Source organism: Delphinus delphis, chromosome 15 (genome assembly GCF_949987515.2).
Source record: "Delphinus delphis chromosome 15, mDelDel1.2, whole genome shotgun sequence".
Taxonomy (NCBI): domain Eukaryota; kingdom Metazoa; phylum Chordata; class Mammalia; order Artiodactyla; family Delphinidae; genus Delphinus; species Delphinus delphis.
The window spans coordinates 72,463,637-72,489,414 of record NC_082697.1 but is presented as its reverse complement, the minus strand read 5'-3'; the positions used below and the strand labels follow the sequence as shown (position 1 = coordinate 72,489,414).

At 55.1% G+C, this 25,778-nt stretch overlaps 2 protein-coding genes across 3 annotated transcripts; both read right to left on the bottom strand.

Annotated features, from left to right (window-relative positions):
- Window positions 1–87: 87 nt before the first annotated feature.
- ORAI3 (ORAI calcium release-activated calcium modulator 3) lies at window positions 88–4,918 on the bottom strand. The gene is made up of 2 exons (XM_060032108.1): window positions 4,505–4,918; window positions 88–1,572 (listed from the first exon to the last, which is right to left on the bottom strand). The coding sequence occupies exons 1-2, from the start codon at window positions 4,730–4,732 to the stop codon at window positions 913–915; spliced, it is 888 nt and encodes a 295-aa protein (XP_059888091.1). The 5' UTR covers window positions 4,733–4,918; the 3' UTR covers window positions 88–912.
- Window positions 4,919–6,605: 1,687 nt separating this feature from the next.
- Window positions 6,606–25,386, bottom strand: FBXL19 (F-box and leucine rich repeat protein 19). Of its 2 annotated transcripts, none has more exons than XM_060032093.2 (11): window positions 25,062–25,386; window positions 23,549–23,749; window positions 22,010–22,153; window positions 21,802–21,888; window positions 21,490–21,708; window positions 20,829–20,990; window positions 19,176–19,687; window positions 12,075–12,238; window positions 11,823–11,984; window positions 7,223–7,441; window positions 6,606–7,114 (listed from the first exon to the last, which is right to left on the bottom strand). In XM_060032093.2, exons 2-11 carry the CDS (start codon window positions 23,723–23,725, stop codon window positions 6,936–6,938), a joined length of 2,025 nt encoding a protein of 674 aa, XP_059888076.1. In that variant the 5' UTR covers window positions 23,726–23,749; window positions 25,062–25,386; the 3' UTR covers window positions 6,606–6,935. The 2 variants fall into 2 exon arrangements, with proteins under 2 accessions (XP_059888076.1, XP_059888077.1); XM_060032094.2 differs by having other exon boundaries at window positions 20,958–20,990.
- Window positions 25,387–25,778: the final 392 nt, after the last annotated feature.

Genomic DNA, 25,778 nt, shown 5'->3' with positions numbered 1-25,778 from the left:
GCCCTGCCCCCAGGGACACTTGCCTCCACTTGATTCTTAAGAACAAGTCAGCTGTTCCCGACAAGGCCTCCCCTTCACCCCATTCACAGCCACAGGGACATGTGTGAAACAGTTTATTATACAAAACTAGGTGCATCAAAAATTCAGTGTCAGAATAGCTCTGTATTCCAAGGGCTATGGACTGGACCTCCTCCCTTAAAACCTCACCCCAACCCTTGCTAGGGATCAGGCTGGGCACACCGACCCCAGCTCTGAACCAGGAGTAGGAACCAGATACAGAAGCATAAATGTGGGTCTAGGGCAGTGGGGCAGGCATTTGAACTTCCTCCAAATAGGGTGGCTCCTCCTTGGAAAGGCTGGACATATGCCTAGGGTAGAAACACCCAAATCCCTCTACCCAAACACCAAAGCAAGAGGGTGGAAGCCATCAAAATCTGAGGATGAGGAAGAAAAAAAAAGCCAACCATAAAATAGATTCTACAAAAGTATAGCAAGGATTGGCTGCCTTCTGGGGCAGCTGGGTGGGTGTGTAAGCTTCTGGCCTCCACATTCTATAAGGGGGCAAGTGGCTAAGAGTCAGCACCAAAGGTCTGACAGGGTCTCCCTGCCTCCCCTCTACCTACTGCATGAGCCTTGGACTGAGGACCTTCCGCTTCCTCCCTTGCTCCTCCCAGCCCAGGTGTAGAGTAGACTTTCCAAAACCCATAGGACAGACTGACAGGGAGAATCCCTGGGAATGTGGGAGCTGCCCAAGGCCCAGCCCAAAGGACCCTGAGGGCAGGAATCTGTTCTCTACCTGAGAGTGGCCACAGGAAGTGACTCCAGGCAGGGCGGGGAATGGGGTCCGTAGACCTGGGGCCTCTGGCTGACCCCTGAGGGAGGCGGTGCTCGCAGCTGTGGCTAACACCGGCCTCACACAGCCTGCAGCTCCCCCTGCAGGCGACTCAGCTCCTCTAGCTCTTGCTTGTGGCGGTCGGTCTTGTGAGCCACCAAGGAGCGGTAGAAATGCAGGGCAAAGGCCATGAACACAAGCCCAACAGGTACCATGATTGCCGTGGAGGCCATGGCTGCTTGCCAGCCTGGTCCATGGGCCCCACCACCGCCACATGCTTGCCGAGGTGGGCAGGCCTCAGGTGGCTCAGCCTGTGACGGGGCTACAGAAGCAGAGGATGGCTTGGAAGCTGGACTAAGGGAGGCGGCCACTGGTGGCAGAGTCTCAGGCACCTGGGAGGCAGGTACCACAGAGCCTGGTGTGCCCAAGGGGGCCCCGATGGGCACAAACTTGACCCAGCCAACCAGGACAACTTCAGCGAGGAAGAGGAAGGTGCCCAAGGCAGTGGAGAAGCCCCAGGCCAGCTCCACGTAGCGGTGGAGTCGCTGGTGTGGAGACTGGTGGACAGAGTTGAGGTTGTGGATGTTGCTGACGGCTTCAATGTGAGGCAGCAGACAGGTGGAGACCATGAGTGCAAAGAGGTGCACAGCCACCAGCACGGTGGTGCAGGCACTGAAGGCCACCAGCAGGCCCGGCGGGTATTCGTGGTTGCTCTCCAGCTGTACCTCTACCATGGCCACCTGTGGGGACAAGAAGGGATGGGTTGAGTGCCCATAACCTCAACAGTAGAGGGGTTTTCTGCCTCTTGGTGTACATCACTGATGTATCCCTAAGACCTAGAACAGTGCTTGGCAGAGAGACGGCACCCAGTCTTTGTTGAGTGAATGAATGGGCAGCCTTGGCAAGGCTCTGTCCTGTTCCAGACCTCAGTTTCCCCTCCTGGCTATCTAGAGGGCTGGATGGCATGTTTCTGACAATCTTATCTTGTTATAACATAGGGGTTAAAAAGCACAGATTCTGGAGTGGGGCGGCCTGGGTTCATTTTCAGCTCCATAAGCTGTGCAACCTTGAGCAAGTGGTTTGGTTCTCTCTGTGCCTCAGTCTCCTCACCTGGAAAATAGGGATTGATAACAGCACCCACCTGTCTTATACGGTTGTTTTAAAAATTTAATGAGATAATATATATCAAGTGATAAGAATAGTGTGAGGTACACAGTATGCTCAGGTAAGTGTTTGCTGTTATTATTAGAGTTAACGCTGAAGTCCAAGGCCAGAGTTTGCAAATTGGCACACCATAAACCCAGGCCAGCTTGCAAACATATTTTGCTTGGCTCAGACAGTGTGTTTTTTTAAAGAATTACGTTGCCAACTTCTAAAACTCAAGAGATGTCATGTAAATATTCCTATTTCCAGATCCTCTTGGAAACTTGGAAGGTCTGGTTACACCAGGCCCACATTCCTGCACGGCACTGATCAGCTAGGGCTGAGTCATGGCTGCTCCCTTTGGATGGGTGAGGAGTGTCTCTTGATAGCCACAGTCCCCACCCAGCCAACTTGGCATCCATATTGCCAAAGGCCTTTGCAAACATTTGAGTTGATGATTCTGTTCTAGGCTTGTATACATCTGGACTCTAGAGCTGGACTGCCTAAATTCAATCCTGCCACTTACTTGCTGTGGAACCCTGGGCAGGTGTCTTAACATCTCTGATCCTCAGTTTTCTCATCTGTAAATTGGTCACAGTAGTGGTACCTACTTCATAGGATAATAGAAGGATGATGCACATAAAAGCCTTAAGCATAGTGTCTGGTACTTAGTGATGGTTCAACACAATTTATATAATGTTATTCTAACCCAGGCCATCTGAATTCCAGAATCGGGATCTTTCCCCATGCCTGGTTCTTGCAAGATCCATTAGGTTGCTCTGGGGCTGGGGGAAGGAGGAAGGTGCAGAGCCAGGAGGGTGGTGGTAGGAAGGCAAGGCTGAATATTTTGGGAAATTGGGCCATGGCAGGTGTTAGCAGGTGTTTTCCACAGACAGAGATCTGGGCCAGGCCTGGTCCTGGTTTCTCCCACAGCCTGACTCAGCCTTGACCTCCCCTGGCAGGACTGGGGCCAGTCTGGCCCCCAGAACCTACTCATCTGGCCTCTTGATCCTGCAGAGAAGGTCCTGGCCCTTAAGCTGTCACCCCAGCAACGTGCAAGTCCAGCAGCTGGCCGGATTGTCCCCTTGGGAACAGGCTGGACCATGGGGGATATGGGGGTGGGGCAACTCCCTCAGCTAGGTCCACGCGGCTGCTCCCTTCCCTCTGCGGTCTGTACAGGTGAAGGGGAGCCAGCTCCCTGTCCTGAGATGACCCCACATCAGGAAGGGTGAGCTGACCTGCAGATCCGGACCCTCACGTAGAAAACCATAGACCTAGGATGACCCTTAGGGGTAGAAACTTTCCCTCTCATCATTCTAATACAGAGGTGGTGGCACAGAGAGGAGCAGAGACTAACGCAATCACCTAGAGCTATGACCCCTTTTTATCCTCATGTTGATATCCCCCTCATGTTCCTATGACGACCCCCCTCCAGCCCATTTTCTCCTTCTTCCTGTCATGATGGTGGGAAACCCTGGACTAACAGTCTAGCGACCCTGGGTCCTAGTTCATCCTATATCCTTCAGCTGCTGAGTGCTCTTGGCAGGCAAAGCCACTGCCCCATTCTGGGCCGTGGTTTCCGTTAACAGGTAGTCTGAGGCATTCTGATGTGTGTCTTGCTCTGACATGCTTGGATCTAGGGTTTGATGACAAGAATGAGCTCACCTTGGGGCAGCTACTTGGCAAGCTACAGAGGGTGCACCCTCCATGATCTCACAATTTCCCACTGGCCTGCGAGGAGGCGGAGGCCTGTCCAGGGTTACATAGCTGGCCACAAGCAGGAAAGAACCAGGACTTGTGTCTGCTAACTGCTCCTCACCCTGGGACCTCCCTCAGTCCCACTTCCTGTGAGGCCTCTGCCCGGGACCGTCAGCGGATATCACCTGCACTTGGAGTTTATCATCTCCAGAATCATGCATCAGCTTCCTAAGCAGCTTTTTTCGCTAGGGGCTCCCTCACAGGCATCCTCTCTTCTCAGAGCTTTCCTGGGCTACACTAAGCACGCTCTGTGCCTGCTGGGGCCTGGCCGCCCTCCTTTTGGGTGTGACCACTCCATCCAGTTTGTTCTCTCAACCACCCCACCTCCCAGCCCCCACCCAGCTCTGATTTGCTGCTGAACCTCCGGTGGGGATCTAGTAACCACTAATGCTGGACCATGCTCCTTTTGGAGCACTTCGCTCTATCCTTGCATATGTATCCCCCTTGGTGATTGTCTACCCCCATGACATGACGTGTTCCCTGTGACACCTTTAGGACTTGCTTATCCTCCCCACGGCCCAGTTTATGCTAGGGACCTGTTTATACACATACATACATACGCACGCACGCACACACACACACACACACACCCATAAAAATGGACTTGCGGAGTCCCTTGGTACCTTGTTTGCTACCCCTCTTGTACCTCTTAAAAACCGGTCCTTCCCTTTCCTCTACCCTGTCTCCCTTGGGTACCCGTTCACTTCGCCCCCAACCCGGTGCCCCCCCTGCGCTTCACCCCCACCCTGTACGACCCTTCCCTTCCCTCACCATGGCGAAGCCCGAGAGCAGGGCAGACGTGCGGCTGGAAGCTTTCAGCTTGGCCCGACTGAGGTAGAGGCGGCGCCAGCTGAGTGCCCGCAGCGAGTGCTGACTGGCCCCCATCAGGTCCAAGTAGCCGCGGTGCACGAACTCCCGGTAGGTGGCCGAGCCCGCGGGGCTCTCGGCCTCCGGGTTCAGCGGGGCCTGTTCGCCCGGGTCCCCCTCGCCGCCCTTCATCCTGGGGCCGCAGCACCAGGCGGGTCAGTCCATCAAGGCGGGGCCGAGTCGCCTCGGGGACCCCAGCAGGGCCGGCCCAGGCCGGGGGAAGGCCCCATCCCCCGGCGGGACGAGCGGGGATGCGGACTGTGCGCGCCCAGGAAGACGTGGCCCGGGCGGAGAAGGAAGAGCAGGCGTCTGCGTGGAGCCCTAGGGGCTGAAGCAGGACTGCCGAGGCCGAAACAGGAACTGGGGCGGAGGCGGAGTCGGGGCGGCCACATGATGGGGTGGAGCCGGGGGACCGTCCGCAGAGATCCCGAGACCCCAGTCCACTTAGAATATCCTCTAGGTGCCTGAGCCCCGCTGAGTTGAACGCCCAGCCCCAGCCAGTGACTGGGAGTTCCGGGCTCTGGACCACTGCAGGTACACCTGGACACCTCCAACGTCCAGACTCCAAAACCCTACCTAAACAGTGAACTCCGGGAAAGTGAGCTCATCTAACTGTAGGGACGGCAGGAGACCCTGAATCCTCAATTTCCGGAAGCCCAGTAGGACCTAGGTTCCCCAGATCCATCCAAACAGCCCCCTCCTCCCAGGGCCTCAAAGAACACTCGGGTCATCCCCGCCCTAGCCCCACATCCCCAACGCCGCAGACACACACACGAACTCGGCGGCCCCGGCTGGAAGATTTTGACTTTTATAGCAAACCATATTGTACAGACCCGGGGCCCAGGGGCCCAGCCCGGCTGGGTTCCCCACTTGCCCCCGGCCGGGCTGCCTCCTCCCCCTCCCCCAAGCGGCCCCATCCTCAAGCCTTTTGCGATTCCCAGGACCCCCTCCCCTCCGGCCTTTGGTCCGCCCAGTCCCTCCCCCCACCCGCGCACCTCCCTGTTACCTGAGGTATGTGGATAGATTCCCCCCTCCCCTACATGGTACAACCTGGCTCCCCAGGGAGGCCTGGGCTGGGGGGGGGGGGGACCTGGCCCCGACCCCTCCCCCTGGCTCCCCAAACCCCGCCCCCGCAGTGAAGGAAGGGGCAGGGGAGGGCCGAGAGTCTGTTACTAAGTTCCCACGGCAACTAAGAGGGGCCCTTTCCAGCCTTAGCACTGGCTTTGGGAGGTGTCCATTGGCTGCTAATTCCATGGCAACCAGGAGTGGCAGTTCCCTGGGCAAATGGGATACAAGTTTCCATGACGATGAAAGAGTGGGAAGAGCCAAGCTGGAGGAGTCCCATCTTCCCCATCACTGGGCTGGCACCCCACCCCCACCCCCACCCCCACCCCAGGTCAGGAGGGGTGGAGCTGCTCAATACAGTAAAGCAAGAGAGAGCCTGGGGGTAGTCCAGTCCAAACTGGGTGCCCACCAGTCCAGTCTCAGTCCAAGCTGGTCCTGTCCCCTCAAGCTCCGGCTCCCCCAGGTCCGAGGTTCCCCCGGTTCAAGTAACACTTCAGTACAGATGAATGTTCAAGTATAGTGCGGGGAGGCAGGTAGGGGGCTGGGGTACCCCTCACCGCTCCCCAGGGCCGCGCCGAACAGCGGGTAGGCCCGCAGCCCCCACTCCTCACAATAGCTGCCATTGTCAGTGACGTTCAAGGAGTCAGGGCTGGGGGGAAGGAACTGAAATCTGGGGAGGGAGGAAGGAGAGGGGTGACCCCGAGGGGGTGCTCCTGCCCCCACCCCTCACTCAGCCCTGCCTTTCCCCTGGCTCCCCGAATCCCCTCATCTCCGATGTCTGGATCCCCAATTGCTCCTCTGGCTTCCCTTTTCGGACCCCCCCCACCCCCCAACTCCAAGTATCTGGTCTTTGTTCCCTGAACCCTTGGTGGTCTGCTTTCTGCCCGCCCCCCACCCCCCCACCCATCCTCCACCTCCCCCAGCCCCCTGGCTCCCAGGATCCTGTGTGCAGATACCCTTTCCCCATTCTCCCTCCCTCAGACTTGCACCTCTGCCCCCCTCCCACCATCCCTTTGGCTCAGCACCCCCCAGTACCTCTGACCCACTCCCCCCAGGGAATGGACAATGAAGCAGGTGGAAGGGGGAGGGGATGGGAAGGAGAGACCCCCAGAGATATCAGTGCAGGGGGTAGAGGGGGGGAGGCTGGCTCAAGTCCCTGGGCAGGAATCCCTAGTCATGAGGTGGGGAACCTGGCCTCCTGGCAGGGGTGAAATGAAGGCCTGAGGTCCAGGCTCCTGATGAGTCCTGGGGGAGGGTGGGGGGCACCCAACTAGCTGTCCTTGAGAAGCAGCTTCTCCTCTGGGCAGCGGAAGGGGCCAGGGGGCCCGGCGGCTGCCAGCCGGGCACAAGCTTCAGGGGAGAGCTGGCGGCAGGAGCGCAGGTCTAGGCGGCGTAGGCGCGGGCAGCGGCGGAACAGCGGGAGGCAGTGGTCCGTGAGGCGGTGGCAACCTGGGGATGGGGCAATGGCAGCTGAGACCAGGAAGGTGAGTAGCGGGTGGGCATGGACCACAGGGACCAAGAGGTTAGCAGGATGGACAGACAAGGGACCACGCTTACCGGCGAGGTTGAGGTGCACCAGGGTCTCTCGGAGCGGGGAGGTGGGGGCCGTGAGGAGGTGGACGCTGGGATCCCCAACGTGGGCGCAGTGGCTCAGGTCCAGGGCGCTCAGCTGGGGTGCGTGGCGCAGCAGAAGCCGCAAGGAGGCATCGGTCAGCTCCAGGCCGGCCAGGCGCAGCTCAGCTACCCCCTGCAGCCGCCCACGGCTCTCCGTTTGCCCTGGGCAGGCAGAGAAGAGGTCAGCCTCCTGGCTGCTGCCATCCCTGCACCAGCTGTGTCTCCACACTCATCCCTCACCACCCCCTAAACCTGCTCCCACTATAAGAGAACCTCGACTTGCATTCTCTATGTGGCTTGCTCTTCTCCCCCAAACACACACAACTCGACATCATTTCATCTGTCCAGTGCTCACACTGCCTCCTCAAGGAGGCCTTCCATGATTACTCCACCTGAAACTGCAACATTCCACATACTCAAACCCCTTCCCTGCACTTTTCCCTCTTTTTCTCACCGTCTGACGTATTATATATTTTTCCTCTTGTCCCACTAGAATGTCACTTCCATGAAGGCAAGAATTTCTGTCTGTCTTGTTCTTGCTCTGTGCCCAGGAATTGGGGCATAGGTGCTCAATATGTAGCCACTCATGCAACAAATGACATCCCCGATGGAACTGCCATCCCAGAAGGCTCCTCTGGCACATCTCTCTCCTTCCACGATCAGTGGAGTCCCCATCTGGATCCCTTCACCACTGGGGCGACACCACTCCTGCCTGAACTCCTGCCCCAGCCTCCTCACTCACTCATCCAAAGAGAGCCGTTCTCAAATGCAAATGAGACCACATCCCTCCTCTGCTAAAAACTTTCCAAGGGCACCTCAGAGAAGTCCAATCTCCTTGGTAGAACATTCCAGTTCCTACAAGATCTCACCCGTCTCAGCTCCAAAGTCCTCTCTCTCCCCGCCAAATACTTGGGCCAAACTCCACAGGGGACCCTACCCCAAGAGATTCTGCCTGGGGCCACCTGTGCTCAATCCCCTGCCTGCCCAGGGTCCCTGGCTTTCTGGTCTGAGCTCAGAGGTCTCCTCTTCCTCTATCTCCAGGGTAGAAGAGCACCCACCCCTTATCTCTGCACCCACAGCTTTCCATTTATTGTATCTACCACAATCCTGCATTTCCGTTTTTGGTTTTTGTAACTTAACTCCCTTGGTGCACCAGCAGCCATTGCTTGAGCATGCACCGTGGGCCAGGCACCAACTAAGTGGCTGCCTGCTCCTAGGCCAGTGGCTCTCCAGCTGGAGAGGCTTCTGCATCTCCCTGGCAGCGGGCCCCGCCCCCAGAGCTCAGGTAGTCTAAGGTGGGGCCTCAGAGTTTATTTTCCTAATACGTTCTCCAGGGAATTCCCTGGCGGTCCAGTGTTTACAACTGTGCGCTTCCACTGCAGGGTTCGATCCCTGATTGGGGAACTAAGATCCCGCATGCCGCCTGGTGTGGCCAAAAAAAAACAACCAAACAAAAAAAAACAAGTTCTCCAGCAATGTTGAGCTGCTGGTCCAGAGACCACACTTTAAGAACCACAGCCTTGGGAAACAAGTTCTCTGATCATCATTCCTGTTTACAGATGAGAAAATTGAGGCTTCAAATCACTAAACAATCTATCCAAGATTTGAATTAACAGAGCCAGGACACGAGGCCTTGTGACTCTTAAGTCCAAACTCTTCCCACAGTGCTCTCTGCTTCCCAGACACCAGCCTAGCCCCTAAATAAACTAGATCAGATGTCACAAAGTCAGGAAGCTAGCCTACACAAGTGTTCTATGGTGTCTGCATAGTGCTAAAAATTTTCTCTGGGACTGATGCTACATAAAAGGACTTTTTTTTCTTTTTTTTTTTTTTTTGCCACTCCACGTGGCTTGCAGGATCTTAGTTCACTGACCAAGGATTGAACCTGGGCCCTCAGCAGTGAAAGCTTGGAGTCTTAACCACTGGTCTGCCATGGAATTCCCAAAATGACATTTTTATAAAGAAATTTTTGATGTGGAGCTTTTCCTTGAAAAATTGTCAGCTCTGTCATCACTGGGCTACCCCTTTCACCTGATGATGAAAGCTGCATGGTGTACTCCCTAACATCCTGCACCAAGCCCACCACTTCTGCAACCTGCCAGGCCACCAAGTCTGTGGGCACCTGACTTGGCAATCTCTGAATTCTACGTCTTTTTTTTTTTCTTTGCGGGGCTGAGAGCCTGGAAAGGGGATATATCTGCAGATGCCCTCAACCTCGGGCCACAGCTAAGAGCCAATAGAGGGAAGCAGAGGAAAGAGAGGTCACATGTGGCTGAGGCGGGAGAAGTGGGCGTCAGGGAGGATTTCACTGAGGTGGGCCTTTAAGCATTTGAACATGTGGAGAGGGAACATGGGAGGGAAGCGTAGCTAGGCAGAGAACAGCAGGGGCAAAAGCAAGGAAGTAGGAAAACTTTGTTTTGCTCCAGGAATGCTGCACGAAGCCAGGGAGCCAAGATGATAAAGGTGGGTGTAAAGTCCCAACGAGAATTTAGGCCTTGGAGGCCTGGACAGCTCACCTTTGCAAGCTCCTGAGAAAGGGGCTTAGACTGAAGTGAATTGAAGCAGGAGGAGATGGAGTCAGTCTGCCAGATAACCGGCACTTTCTCACCTCCTGGAACGCACTGTTCCCAATGCTCGGTCCAACTCCAGTAAGAGTGGGCAGTGGGTGGGTGCTCAGGTCTGGCTCTCAACCCCTCTGGGCCCCTGGGGCCTCATCCAGAAAATGGGAAAAATCCTAGTTCTTCCTCTACTCCCCTTCCAAGACTGCTGTGGAGGAGTATGGGGTGGGAAGAAGGGAGCCATGAAAGAGAGCTGTGAAAGCAAGGTGCTGGGGTGAGCGGATGGTCCTCACCCTCACAGAGCTTAAGAATCTTGTGGGAGGAAACTAATTTTAACCAAATCATTTCACAACTGTACAGTGATATGCTGGGAGGGGACTGTTCTCTAAAAGAGGGACTGTAATCTCAATGGGGGATAAGATCATGGAGGGCTTCTAGGAGGAAGTGACATTTACGCTGAGACCTGAAAGACAATTAGGTGTTCATCAGGTGAAGGAGGATAGAGCATTCTAAGCAAAGAGGAGTGGGCAAAGGCCCTGGGGCTGGAGGACACTTGGCAAGGAGGCTGAAGTGTAAGGACACCATAGGTCAGTGGGAGCCAGACCAGGCTTTATCGACTGTGGTAAAATACTGATCTTCATCCAAAGACCACCAGGGAGCAATGAGAACGAGTGTAGAACATGGGATGACGTGGACAGATCTGACCTTCTGGATAGTTCACCGGCTTCATTATGGAGAACAGACTGGTGGGGGCCAGAGAAGATGCCGTGAGTATCCCATCTCCTGGCTAGAGCTAGACAAAGAGCCCCAGGCCTCAGCATCCCCACCTCACGCCTCCATATGACCCCCAAAGTGACCAGGCCTGTGCTCACCTGACCAGCCTCAGTTCCCAACATCCCCCTTTGCCAATATGGTTCTCACATCCCGTAAAACTGTTTATTCCTGCCTCACACTCCCTGGGAAAACGCTGTCCCTTTCAGGACTCAGTTCAAATAGCACCCCCTCAGGGAGGGCTTCTCTCACTGCCTTCCTGCCCACCACTTGCCCCCCGCCCCCCGACCACAGCTCCCACCATGTCACGCCATAACCTTCTACTTCTGAGTCTCTCTCTTCCGCATGACTGGGGTTCCACCCGGGCGGGGAATGGGTCTGACTCAGTTTGAGGTCTCCAGGGCCCTACATAGGGCCGGACCCAGAACTATGTGTGCCATAAAGCTGACTTTACCTGGCGGGGGACTTGGGCCTGACCAGGTGAAGAGGTCTGGGCCTGACCAGGTGACTTGGGCCTGACCAGGTGAAGAGGTGGCTGGTCTGACTTGGGAAATGAAACTACCACCGCCACACAACCTCCCAAGTCAACTGGCTCTCTCTTTCTGCTCTGTTCCCTCAGCAAAATCCTTACCCTTTCACTGTAGGACAAGAGGATCTAGGGGCCCAATCTGTTGCTCAGTCATGTTTTTGCTGGGTCCACACATGAATTTTAAAAGAATCTGAATTAATTGCCATCATTTAAAAACCAGGATATTTCACAGAAAATCCTTATTTCTGGCTCCTCTTGACAGATGGAACTGACCAGCCACATCGGGCCTGCATTCTTCCACAGCGGTCACCGCTGCTCCCTCTGGCGAAGGCTCTCCAGTAGTGCCCGCCACACCCGGAGACTTCACTCACAATCCCCTGGCTTCTCCCAGAATTGTGTCATCCTCCTGTCCTGTATGTGTTTCATCCCATAATCATCTTCCCCCTAGAAGACAGGGGCTACATCCTCCTCATCCTGTTCCCTCAGCTCTGACCACAGGGCCCAGCACACAGCAGGAGAGTGAATGAATGAACAATGGTCAAGCAGGGCCTGTCTACTCAAACTCATGTATCCTGTCCTTTCTTCAAATCCTTTAATACCTAGCAGGAGTCAGAAGAGACCTTGGAAGCCTCATACCCCCACCTTGTCTGACCCCCTTCTACAAAGGAGTGAACAGAGGCTGCACCTGGTTTGGTGTCTGGCGGAGGCAGCAGCAGCTCTCGGAGCTGGGAGTCTTTAACATCCTCGATCCAGCGGAGGTCCAGGAGCCGCAGGGCCGGCAGTGGAGCTGAACCCAGGGCAGAGACGGAGAGCCAGGAGCAGCCAGAGAGCACCAGCTCCTGCAGGCCTGGGGGCGACGGGAAACTGGTGCTAGGAGGACTCCGTCCTAGGCCTGTCCCCCTCCTCCCCCCAGTCCCACCTCACCACCTGGCACTACCTTGCAGTCGGTTCAGAAGCCACATGAGCTGCTTCTTGGAGACACCTGTCCAGCTGAGGTCCAGAGCTCGAGGCTGGCGACGAACCACACCACTAAGCATGGGCGGGGTCAGTGACTTCCGCCGGCTCAGGTCCATTCGAGGCCACAGACGCTTGTCGTAGCACCTGTCGGCCACAAGGGGAAGACAGAGACCTCAGTCCTCAGCTCTCAGGGAGCCCACAATTCCCCACCCCCATGCTAACCGGTTCACCCCAGCTCTCTCCTGGTCCATATAAGATAGCGGGGAGGACAGGAAGCCCCAGGACCCAGGCCAAGAGCATTGGGCTCAGGGGTCAATTCCATCACTAACTGGATGTGAGACCTCGGGCAAGTTCACTCCTCTCTCTCAGCCTCAGAGGCCTTGTAGAGATGACAGTCCAGACTCAGCCTGCCCACAAGGTTGTTGTAAGCTCAAATGGGGTTACTATAGTTAGTGGGACTTAACAGCTGCTAAAGCGTTCTGCCGTTCTGCCAAAGACACCCCCCCACACACACCGTATTTGATGGAGCCCCAAAGAGATCTTTCAGCAGCGCCCCATCCCTACCCTGGGCTTCTTATGGTGGCTGTGGGCACTTCTCATCCTCTATTAATTTCTGCCCTTGATTCGCGTCTGCCCATCCTGAGGACCAGCTGCCCAAGGCTTGACTTACAGCCCTAGTCTCTCTTTGATTACTGTATCCCTCCAACTAGAATGGAGGCTCCACGAGGGCAGCCCTGGCTTCTTCCCCTCAGCAGCCCCAGTGCCCAGCACTGGGCCAGGTGCATAGGACATTACCTGTTGCACATCTGTTGCATGAATGGATGATGCCAAGCCACTGTGAACCACTCAAAGCTCCCACAGAGCACCCCCTACAACACACCTCATTTATGGCTTCCCATTTATACACTCAGTCAGTGTTTATGGAAGGCCTAGTAGGTCCCAGGTATTGAAACTACAAAGACGAATGAGGCCTCAACAAAGTGAAACAGGTTTGTTTCATCCTGACCCCAGCATTTCTGAGAGCCTTGACTAGGCCAACATGCAGAGACCTGGAAAAGGGCTTCCCAAACTTATTTTACCAGGGAACCCTTCCCCATCTCTCCCAAGGTCATCTACTAATACTTTGTAGTACACTGAAGTTCCTCAAGACTCAGTTTGAAAAGTTTCTTCTAGTACAGTAGTTCAAAGCCATGTCAGGAAATTCCCACTGGGCTAGATGAACTGTGTCAGAAGCAGCAGGGGTGAGCAGGGATGCGGGAAGCTGTCTCTTATCTCTCTCCCAGCCCCCATTCTGGAGGCCTTCCCTTCAAGAAGCCCTGGGCTGGGGCAGTGATGCTCAAACTCTAGTCATTCGCTATCCACTCATCTGCAGAACATGAATTTATGTTTAAATTGATTCCCCTCTTTGAACTTAAAACCAGTATTGTTTCACATAAATATGTTACCCTTAGAAATAAACACCATAATAACAGGCTAGGGTTACTAAATTCTAGCTAGGTGTTTCTGTGGCTCTTGGCTACTATCTAAAGACTATTTTTATTAAGCAGGGAGATAAGTATTAGAAAGGTGTTAAAGATGTAATAGCACCCAATGGAGAGATTTCCTTTTCAAAACTATCAATAATGGAAGGATTAAGCCATGTTTTTGTGCCACTTACAACTGCCAGGCACACTCCAGAGTCCCGGGTGACATTTCTGGGAAAGTTGGAAGCACAGACACTAAGCCTTCAGTCTGAACAACTCCACCCCTCTGTCCCACCTGTCACCTCCTACCATTTCCCCCCTCTTCTAGCATTCTAGCCTCTCCCTCTCCTGGTTCTGTCCACTCAACCAATAAACATTTGCAAATCTCTCCAATTCTAAAAAGGAAAAGGAAAAAAACAAACCCCAAAGTAACCCACCTTCAACCCAGCTTCTGCCCCTAGGTCCTTTTCTCCATCCTACTCCATCCAAAATCTCTCTGCTTACTCCGAACCCAGTCCTGAGTTCCAGCTCAACTGCCGCCACCACCTTGAAGCCCTCCTGTATCTTCCACGGCTAGAAGGGAACCCTTCCCCCTGGGGGCACACATAGGCCACCAACTGTTTCTACATCGTACTCCACAAGAGCCAGGCCAAACCACCTGCCCGCCTATAGACACACACTGTTTGGTGCCAACGCATTTTGGCACATGTGTGACTGACAGAAATGCCATCCACCCCAGATCACTCAGGGCTCAGCTCCAGTGCTTCCTCTTCCAGGAAGTCTCTCCTGACTTTTCCTGGCTGTAGCTAATTTGTCCCTTTGCCCTTAGATGACCAGAACACTGGGTTTAAACCTCAGAGTGGCAGCCAACAGTCACTGAGGGCCCTACTGATACTAAGTGTCCAGGCATGGAACAGTGAGAAAACAGGGGAGTATCAGCTAAGTCCACAGTAAGTAAGCCAACAAGGAACATGATAAGAGTCAATGAGAAACTGGGAGGGGGAGCTTCCCAGGGAGACAATGCCTGATCTGAGACTTTAAGGAAGGCAGTAGTTAGGACTTCCCTGGCGGTTCAGTGGTTAGGACTCTGAGCTTCCACTGCAGGGGGCACGGGTTTGATCCTGGTCGGGGAACTAAGATCCTGCCTGCCATGCAGCACGGCAAAAAAAAAAAAAAAAAAGGAAGGCAGTAGTTATTCCGGTGAGGGGAGGAAGATGATGTGAGTTCCAGATGAGGAAGAACCAGTATCCAGGCCCAGTGCACAGAGAGAAAACGGAGAGCTCTGAGAACCTGAGGCAGCAGGAACAAAGGGCAATTCATCATCTCCCCTTAACGATGAGGATGACGATGACAGTCACTCTAGCACTAACATCTGGTGTTCACTGAGGGTTTACTGCATTCTGTGCACTAAGCATTTAACCTCACAACAGCCCTAGGAGGTAAATACTAGTCTCCTTTTTAGAGGTAAGGAAAATGAGGTCCAGGGAGGTTAAGAGACTTATTCAACGTCCCACAGCTATTAGTGGTAACAGAGCCAGGTTGTAAACCAGGCTAGTCTGGGTCGAGAGCCTGAATTCTGAAGTGGAGAAGAGGCAGGGGTGAGGCTAGAGGAGGCCCAGGGTAGGGGTGCCGTGGCAAGGAGGGCTGGAATGCCAGGCTGGACGGCTGTGGCCATAGAGCTCAGAGGTGAGGAGTGTGAGCCATGGGGATCTAAATCCCAGCTCTGCCACCTCTGTGCTTTGAGTGACCTTAGGCAAGTCACTTGCTCTCTCTGGGCCTCCGCTTTCCATACCATAAAATGGGGTAAAGGCAGCACTTATTTCAAAGGTTTGCTGCATAAATGAAGGGAGAGGAAATTAACTATACTTCCATTTTTTTAAAACAATGATTGAAAAAAATTAAATGAAAGACGTTAAAAAAAAGAAGAAGGGAGATAGTGCAGGACCCTTCTGAAGGGCTTCTCTAAAAAGAAAAAGTGTTTAGTGTAGTCACTGTGCGTGTCCAGATGTCCAACGGGACGGTGGAAGTTCGTTGTGAAAGTGATAGGGAGCCATGGCCAAGTTCCTTCTAGACTAGAGAATGACACTTAGGCAAGAGGTCAGAAGAAGTCTGAGGCCAAAGCATACATCAAGCCAGGGGAGGTAGAACTTTATGTTCAAATGCCTTACCCCATTCCCTTTCCCCCTTGACTCATCACCCCTGACCAAGTCAGCACCCTACTAAGCCCACCTCCAAATCCCCAAATTCGAGTACAAAACCTCCCTCTTGCAGAGGCCCTCTGGGGCCACAGAGCCAGACCAGCCCAAACTGCCACCTGTAAGGAATGCACAGCCTCCTGGCTCCAACCGAAGACAGTTCTTCCTTCTCAGCTCTCTGGACTCCCTGCTGCCACCGCTGTCCTCCAATCTGTCCACCTCTAAGTCTTTACTCCTAACCCTAACTGCCTTGAACCTGGGGTCTAGTTCCTTCCTTGCTCATTTCCTCCAAAGTCCCAACCGTCTTCCCTGCGACTCAGCAGCTCCCCCAGGCCTTGTCCACCCGCCCTCCCTCCGCTCGCCTGGGCAGATCACTCTGCCGCCCGTTTCCAAGAGAAGATGAAAGGCACCAGACAGGAAAGCCTGCAACCTCCTGCTCTCCCACCTACAAATTTCTGTCCCACTCCACCTTCACTACCTCTTTCCACATTCTATCCTGATTTCCTCACTTTCATTCATTCACTCATTCAACAAGTGTTTTTTCAGTACCTACTGTATGCCACGTATCTTAGAAACTAGGGACACAGCAGAGAACAAACAGATCAAGTCCAACCTCAACTCCAGGCGAATTGGCTCCAGTGCCCTCACCCCCACGTAGCACAGCCAAAGATATCAACGCCTCCTTGTAGCGAAATCCAACTGCCACTTCTAGTCCTTGGCCTCTCATGACCTCTCGTCAACACCCGACCCTGCTCGTCACTCACTCCTTCCTCAACCTCTCTCCTTCAGGACACACTCGTGCCCTCGATCTCTCTCTGCCTGTTCTTTCTCTAACTCACAAATGCTGACATTCTGATTTCTGCCCTCTTCCTTGAAGTCGCTACCTATAGGTTACAAACTCCCGAACTTGGATATTTCTTTTAAGCATCAGACCTGTACATCCAGCTGCTCTCTCTCCTGTTTGTTCCTGACGGGCTCAAAGGCCTTTCAGACCAAACACGGCAAATCTGAGCTCTTGGCTTTATCCCGGAACCTGCCCCTCCTCAGTACTCCCAAGCCTGGGCCATGGCATTGCTGCCCACCCAGGCTCATGGACCAGAAACTCAGTTGAGAGTCACCCTGCTGCCCCCATAGCCATTTAGTCACCAAATCCAAGCCATTCTGCTTCTTAAAAAGTTCCCAACTCCAGTCCCTCCTCTCCATCCTCACTGCCCCTGCTTCTGTGCCTACGCTGGCAGAGCCTCCTGACTGGTCCCACTGTGCCCCACAGAGGCCCTTGCTCCGCCTTCCCCTCATCCTTCTCATCAAAAGCCACTACTTTATTGAGTGTTTAGCACCCTTCAGGTACTGTGCTGAGTGTTTTGCAAGAACCACCTCATTTTATCCCTACAAGGTATTGATATGAACCCGGACTACAGACAGGAAAAGGGAGTCCTTGACAGGTATAGTTATCCAGCCATGGCCATTTCATCCAGGAAGTGCAGGAATCACAGCTGATGATACCCATGGGTGCCAGACTCCAGGGCCCAAGCTGGAAACCACCGTCCAGTCCAGCTTCTCTGCTTCGTCCGCCTCCAGTCACAAGTCTCCCCTTGAGGCAGAAATCAGGTCCTCTTAAAGCTCTGGATCCCACGTGCCAAACACAGGGCTGGCCCTGAAGAAGAGGCCTCAGCAAACATTTCCGCAATTATTACTTGAGGCAAGGGTGGAGATCCCCAGCAACTGCTGTAACTATTTGCTTCTATGTTGCAGTTTGACTGGGAGCTCTTCAAGGGCACAGATCTGTGTTCTGAGGATGTAAAAGTCTATGCTTTCAGTAAATATTTGTAGCTGAGTGAGTAATAATGATTGCTGTTAAGGCACTGAGAAGTTTCTCTTTCCTAAGTACTGTCCTCAATTTTTTTATGTATATTAGCTTACAAAAACACTAGGAAGTAAATGCCTTGGTTCCCCTGTTTTAACAGATGATGAAATTGAGGCATAGAGAAGTTAAGGGAACTAGCCCGATAGCATACAGCTCATCAGAGAAAGAGTAATTCACCTACAGGTAATTTACCTCCAGAGCCTACCTTCCTCTCTTCTTAGCTATATAGCTTCCACAGAGACCAGAAAGTATGAACAAGCACCCCAAAATCCTTAGGAAAAGGACTGGGGTTTGAGGTCAGCCACTAACTGCACTGTGCTTTCAGGTGTCCCTCATTCCCCCACCTCGCAGGGCTGTTATTATGAGGAACACATCAGCTAATGTTTACAAAGTGCCCAACAGGATGCCTGGCCCACAGTAAGGGCCTGGGAAAGAGTCTGGATTTACTCATTTAATAAAATGTTTTTTGAGCACCTACACTACCCTTTGTCCTGTGCTGAGAATATGAAGCTGAAACAGATACAGTATCTGCCCTAAACAGTTTCATGGAAACATGAAAGTGAATGAAGGTTTGTCAACATGCAGCAAGCCTCTATGTGCTCTTTTTTTTTGGGGGGGGGGTATGGAGGGAAGAGTGTTGTAGGAGTTTGATGGAGAGGTGGGGGGGTTGCCAAGGGCAGGACCAAAGAGGAAGACCAGGGGTTTGGGAAGATGACCACCATTTCTGTAGAAACAAGACTCAGAAAGCAGTGAGGGGCTTCCCTGGTGGCGCGGTGGTTGAGAGTGCGCCTGCCGATGAAGGGGACACGGGTTCGTGCCCCGGTCCAGGAAGATCCCACATGCCGTGGAGCGGCTGGGCCCGTGAGCCATGGCATCTGAGCCTGAGCGTCCGGAGCCTGTGCTCCGCTACGGGAGAGGCTGCAGCAGTGAGAGGCCCGTGTACCACAAAAAAAAAAAAAAAGAAAAGAAAGCAGTGGGGAGATGGGAGGAGGGTAGGCAGAGGGTGCTGGTGGTGGCTCCAGGCCACAGAGAAGTTCCAAGCAGTATCAGGAGGCCCAAATATGGCTGCCTCTGGGAGGACAGAGGCCACTCGGCAAAGGGCTTTCTTATGGGTAAGTGGGACCAATAATAAGACTGTCCTCAGCAGAGGGAGGTGAAAAGCAAGCGAGATGATGCAGGCACAGCAGTCAGCACTATGCTTGGCACGTACTAAGCACTCATAAATGACAGTTATTAAGAGGAAGGGTTCTGGAGCCAGAAGGACTGGGCTCAAATTCCTGGTTCTACTGCTTCCTCTCCACATGACCTTGACCTCAGCTTCATCTGAAGAATGGGATAACAGTACCCACCTCACAAAGTTGTGAGGGTTCAGTGACCTCATATATAAAAAGCAACCTGTACATAGTCAACACGGAAGTACCACACCGCAGTATGTACATCCTGCAGAAACATTATCATTACAAAAACAAGGCCCAGGGAGGCTCTGGGATCTGCTACAGGTCACACAGCAAGCGAGGAGCGTGTGGGCAATGGAATCTAGGCCTGTCCAGGCCACTCACCAGCGGCTCCAAGTCCGGCAGACTCGCATGCAAATGCATAGCTCTCGGGGCCCGAGGTGCTGGAAGACTCGAAGCCAGGCGGCTCGGGGCAGGGGGTGGTCGGATCCGGCAGCCAGAGGCAGCGTGTCGGGCTCGGGGCTTCGAGGTGGGGGCCGCACCACGTGCCGCTCCAGCTGTGGGGGCCGGGGCGGGGGGGCGGGGCCCAGGGGCCAGCTGAGGAGGGGTCCCCCACTGCCAGGGCGCACAGCCCGCCGCCCCCCGCGGTTCTCCTTCTCGCCTGAGCTGCCCCGGGCTGGCCGTCGCCCATTCCGGGCCTCCCCAGGAGCCTCATCCTCACTCAGGGATGTGCCTGACGAGTCGGAGTCCGAGTCGGAGTCTGACGAGGACGAGGAGGTGTCAGGCACCCGTTCCAGCAGCTGGCACATCCGCTTGAAACGCTCTAGCTTCTCCCTCTGGGGTGATGGGGACGGCACCGCCGGGCCCTCCGCAGAGGCCAAAGGCGGCTTTGGTTTCTGCGGGGAGAGAGGAAGGCTGTTCTAGGGCCTGACACATACCTCCCCACCCCCTATCCCTGAGGAGTCACCAAGGGATGAACGGCCCGAGGGACAGTCCTGAGTTCCAGCCCTGGCTCTGCTCCTGAGTGACATGAGGCCTCAGTCAAGCCATGGCCCTCTCTGGACTTTTCACTTTCCTTATCTGTCACATGAAGGCGCTGATCCAAAGAATTAAGTCTTATGGGTCTCACTAGCTTATGAGTTTCCAAAAGCAGTGAGGTGTGGAGAACACATAGAGGTCTAGTTTTGAGTACTGGCTGGGCTATCCATTCTGTGTGACATTGGGAAGCCCCTTTCTCATCATCTACAACATGGAACGCTGGACCAGACAATTTCAAGTGTCTCTTCAATGATGTAAGAGCAACAATGACTGTCTGGCCCTGGATGGAGCCTCCCAACCTGACACATGACATCCTCACAGTGCTGGGATGGAGTGGGCAACTTGGGCCACTCTTTTTAGACATGAGGAAACTTAGGCTCAGAGACTATGGGACTTGCCCAAGGTTACAAACTGATAAATGGCAGAGGCAGAATTTGAACACAATCAGGCAGACCCTGGCATTCAATGTGTCAGTGCAAAGTGGCATCTGAATTCTAGCTTTGCTGTGTGACGTTGGACAAGTCTTTAAACCTCTCTGGGCCTTATTTCCCTAGAATCTAGTACATTTTCAGTTTACAAAGCTCGTTTACTTTAATGTCATTAAACAGCTCGGTGGCATAGATGGGGTAAGGGAGGTAGTATCATCTCCATTTCACAGATGAGGAAACTGAGGCTCAGAGCAGCTGACAAGTTGCCAAGACCAATCAGGGAGTCAGTGGCTGAACAGGGATTTGAACTCAGTTCTTTCCCCTTTAAGGTCTGGAAAGACAAGGCAAATGGGTCAGATGATACCCCAAGGGTTCTTGGGAAATCCGGGGCTCTTGTGGCCTGGCCCCAACCCACTCTCCCCCTCCACTCTTCCCAGAGGCCCAAATGCCCATCATGGCCAAGTGGGGCTGGGGCAGGACAACGTAGGCAGGAAGGGACAGATTTCTGTCTTCAGGGTGGAGGGTGGGGCAAGGAAAGGTGGGAAGGGGAGGGAGGAGGTCCCCGGCACACCTCCCAGTTCTCGGGAGGGAGCCCAGGGTGGCAGGACGAGAAAGCCTGGCTTGGATTCAGAACCCTGGGGGGCAGAAGGCCGGGGCCGCCTGGGTCCGATCCTCGGAGGAGGCAGGCATCTCCACCCACCTTCTTCAGGTGCCTCTCTCGGCCTCCTTTCACCTACCAAGGCAAGAAGGAGATAGGGGGAAAGGGACAGATGCCATTAGCCCCACACTGTCCACAAAACTAAGATCTATGCTCTCCTCTTAGACTACAAATCCCAGAAGCCCCCATCTCAGGGAGAACTCTGAGCATGCTCACCTTGTAACCAGTATCTTGGCTCACTGAGCATGCTCTCATCTCCTCTTTCTTCCCCCTCAGGCCCTTTCCAGCCCCTCCTTCCTCCTCTGCAGCAGCTAATTTGAGCATGCTCTCTGCCTCTTCCCTAAAGCACCCAAAGCTTTCCTGTCCAGTGCCATTTGCCTCTCACCTGTATCTCTCCACCATACTGAGCACGCACCATCCTCCCACCAACAACTCCTGAACTACATCTCCCTACAATCCCTGGGGGAAACCCATGAAGCACTATCTCCCAGGGCCCACTCCCCTCTAAAAGGAACAGGACTACAGCTCCCAGAATCCCTTAGGCTGGACCTAGTGAGCATGCTCCCTGGCTCACCTTTTTCCTTGGGGTAGGGGGCTCATTCCCTGCCTCCCTCTCCTTTCTTTTGGGGGGCCCAGGCACGTCCTCTGGGGGGGGCCCAGCAGGTAGGGGACCCTTGCGCCTGGGTGGGGGTGGTGGAAGTGGCGGCTCCTCCGTCAGCTTCCATCCACTCCCCAGGCTGGCGCCCTCCTCGCCGTTGTCAGCCCTGCGACGGCCTGGTCCCTCACCTGAATCCTGGGGAGATGGAAGCTGGGGGTGAGGTTCTGCACAGATCCCCAGCCTCCCGCCTACCCAGAGCCTAGCACCCAGACAAGCCCCAGCCCCTACCTTGCTAGTCCGGCCTTCCTGGGTGCAGCGAGGGCACTCCCAGCAGTTGGGGATCTCTGCATTGATGACACCCTCAGCCTTCCCCATCTGCAGGCAGAGGGCAGGGAGTGGATGTCAGGTGCCAGCAAACTCAGAGGCAGCCTAGCCCACCTCCTTGCTCCCCGACCATCTGCCCTACCCCAGCCTCCAGGGTCCCCAGGGCCATCACCTTCAGGCAGCCAGGGTGGACGATCTCATTGCAGATTGTACACTCCATGAGACTCAAACCAAATTTCTCTTCCTCTCCCTCCACTGTGTCCTCCTTCCCAGCCTCCCCACACAAGAGGCATACAGCTGTGTGTGGGAGCACAGGCTGTCGGGGGAGAGAGGACGTCAGGGACCCCAAAAGCAAGCAGCAGGAGAAAGACCCTTCTTTCTGGGGATCCTGGCCAGCTGCTGGATGAGGTTCAGAACCTGTGGGCCACATTGGGTCAAATCCTGAATTTGCTCCTTTTTGGCAGCATGACCTTGAGCAACTGATTTAACCTCCTTACATCTCTGTCTCTCCATCTGTAAAATGGGGCTAGGAATTTTTTTCTTGCAAGACTGTCATGAAAATGAGATAATGCAAGAAATGTAGTTGATACATAGTTGTTATTACTGCTGTGATCGTTGCATCTGGATCCAGGGCCTTTGTGACCCTGAAATTGTAGCTGGCTTTGGGAAAGGAAGAAGACTGTAGGCAAACGTGACAATAATACCCAGAGAGGGCTGGAGGGAACACAGCAGCAGCTCGGGGTGATTCTGAGTTTGCTCAGTGAGCAGCACAAGGATTGCCCTGGACCCCACAATAAACCCGGTTTTGGCAAGACCCCTGGGACCACTAAAGGCAGCTGGCTGGTCCTAGAAAAAGGAGAGTGGCCTTCAGACAACATGAGTTTGGGAAAATCAGTGGTAATATTGAATCATATCGAGAAGGTTGTGAGGCAGGTTCAAGGAAGCAGCAGGTGGGGAAGAAGGAAGGAAAGTGAGGCAAGGGTTGGGGGAGAAAGGAGGAAAAGGGAGGGGCTGTGGGGTAAAGAGACCAACAAGGAAAGAGTGGCTGCAGGAAAAAAGGGAGGTGGCGGCATGAGGGGGACACAGGATGCAGCTGGCTCCTCATGGCTGCTGGGGAAGGACCACTCTCTGGAGCCCTGGGAAGCTCAAAGGATGAGGAAGCTGGGAGGAAACCCATGTTTCTTGGATACCTACTGTGTGCTGGGCCTTGTAGCAGCTACATTCATATCCATGCTGTTTAACCTTTACAACTCAGCAAAGGAAACATTTCACAGAGAAGGTACCTTGAGGTTCAAAGTGATTTGCTCAAGGTCACACAGCGGGTAAGACTGGCCTCAAATCCAAGACCACTCTAACAGGTGAAAGGACGCTAAAGAAAGCAAAGACCTATTCACAGGGCCAGCTCTGGGAAGGGGTACGAGAGGGCCTGAGCTTTCTATGGGCCTGTACCTCTGAAAGTTGGGAAAAAGGTGAAGGTACAGCGTGGGATGGATTCTTCTGTACACCCTAACACTGGCCCCAGCTTGAAGCTGAGGACAAAAACAGGCCTGGCGAATATTTGAACAAGCCAGTGAATGAATGAGTGAACAAACAGCAACTTTACTTTACACTCTAAGGAGTCACCACCAGCCACCCAGAAAGGTGCTGGGGCTGGCTGGGGAAAGGTGCCCGGAGCCCCAGGCGTGCCCGATACGGCGGGGGCAGAACTCACGGCAGTGCACTGCCGGAGCAGGCACGACTGCTTCATGCGCCCGGGCCCCCCAAACTTCTTCATGTCTCGGCAGAAGTGGCAGTCCCCGCACTCAGTTCGCACACAGGCCCGGCAGCGGCGGCAGCGGGTTCGGCGTCGGCGCGCTCCGGCCCCCGGCCCCCGGCTGCTCGACGACATTGGGGGCGTCAGCAACGCCGAGGGCTGTGGGTGGAGGGTGGCAAGGTCAGGGGCCCACTGGGGCCCTGGCCGGGGAGACTCCTGGCAGCTTCCCCCACTCCTAGGCAGGCAGAGCTTGGCTTCCTACCCAGGGAGACAAGGAACAAGGTGTCCCTCCTGCAGGGGGTGAGGGGAACCACTCCGTCTAGGCAAGGCTGCTCTCTCCCTGAAGCAGCTCACCCGGGCCCTCTGGGAGCCCCGAGAACTGGCTTCCTGAGCTCACTCCTGCTCTGACACTTCATCGTGCCCCCCTGCCTAGGCCAGGGAGGACGAAAGGACACTGAGAGGGACATGGGCCCTCTCCACTGACATCCCCACAGCAAAGCTCCTTGGAAAGCCAGGGGCTCCTTGTCTGTGGAGTTACCTTAGACAGGTCCCAACTCTTCCCGTTACCCAAATGTGCTCCAGCCCATGCGCTCCCCAATCTAAAATGCCCCAGATTTAGCTCCCAAATACCCACAGATTCCAGGGTGGAAGCTCCAGACCTTTCCTACTCCCTCTCTTCTCTTTCATAAGCTACTAACACCCAATCTCTCTTCCCCTAAAATCTAGATTTCCTCAGCGGATTCAATGGTATCCTTCTTCCCTAACCCAGTCCCTAAAGAGCCACTGTTGCCCAACTTCCCAGTGCTCGGAAACCCTCCCTGAGATGCTGCTTCAGAGCCCCTCCTCAGCCAAAAATCTCAACTCCTCTGCTCCCCACAGAGCTCCGTCTGCTCTAAGACAGCCTCTTCATGGGTCTCTCAGGTCAACCTGGGCAATCTCCCAGATTCCCTGGGATTCTCGAATCCAGCCTGACATCTCCACAGAACTCACGATGGGCTCAGTCCTACATGTGCACCCCCCCCCCCCAGCTTCCCAAGCTGCTTTCCACCCCTAATTGTCTAGAATCCCTTGGGCTCCCCTTCCCAGGGAAACCAGATCCTCCAAGATCCCATACAGACTCAGCAGGCCTGGAGAGTCTCTTTATGGCCAGAGTCTTACCCCAGCTTCCCCCTTTCCAGGGACTTCCAGACCCATCCATGGGGGGAAGGGGCCCTCCAGCGCTCCAGGGGAGGGGCCTTGGAGGGCGGCGACTGCAGGCGGGGATGGGGGTCTGCAAGGGGAAGCAGGGTCTAGGAAGGAAGGCCAGTTCCCCAAGGTTGAGAGGTAACAGGAAGGAGGATTAGAGATGAGGAGTTTGGAGCAAAGAGAGGGTGAGGCTGGGGGCGGGTAAGGTAGAGAGAGGCCGGGCGGAGGATGAATGGGACTGGGAGCTGCCCAGGTCTGGGGGTGAGGAGGAGCCGCATGAACCCACCTCACACGTGTCCCGGGAGCCATCTCTCCCTTCTCGGCAGCTCCCGGCGGGTCGGCGGCCATCGGCGGCGGGGGGGCCGGGCGGCACGGGGCGCGAAACGCTCAGAACGCCGGGGTCCACGGCCCCCCGAGGGCGCTCGGCCCCTCCCTCCGGCGGAGGCCGGGACGGCGGCGAGTGGAGATGGGGGGCGCCGGGGGCGAGGCCCTCCCACGGGCTGCGGCGCGGCCCTTCCAGGGGGAGGTCCTGCTCTGGGGGGCTTAGTCCCTCAGCCCCCCCAGGCCAACGGGGGCTCCTCGGGCGCAGGGTGCACAGCTTCTGCCCGGGCCCCACTCAGTCCGGGGGTCCGAGTCCCAGATCCCCTCCCCCCACCCCGCCCCGCCTCTCCCCGGCGCCCCTGGCCCTTTAACTGGCCCCTTCCCGGCCCCCACGGCCCAGGGGTCCTGGGCCAGGCCTGGGCCCCCGCACCGTTTCCGGGGTTCAAGCCCCGCCCACCGCCGGTTCCCGGGGAGGGGGGGGTCCCTGTAACCTGCCCCCCTCCCCTGGGCCCGCCCCTGGCCTGCGGCCCCCTGCCCAACTGCTACGGGGCGAGCAGAGGGGGGTGAAGGAAGCTGCTCGGCCCCGCCCCCCCAGCCTGCGCGCGCCCCCGCCCTCTCCCCTTCCCCCCAGCGCCCGACCCTCCGGAGATAGGGATTTAAATAAAATTTGAATAAATCCCCT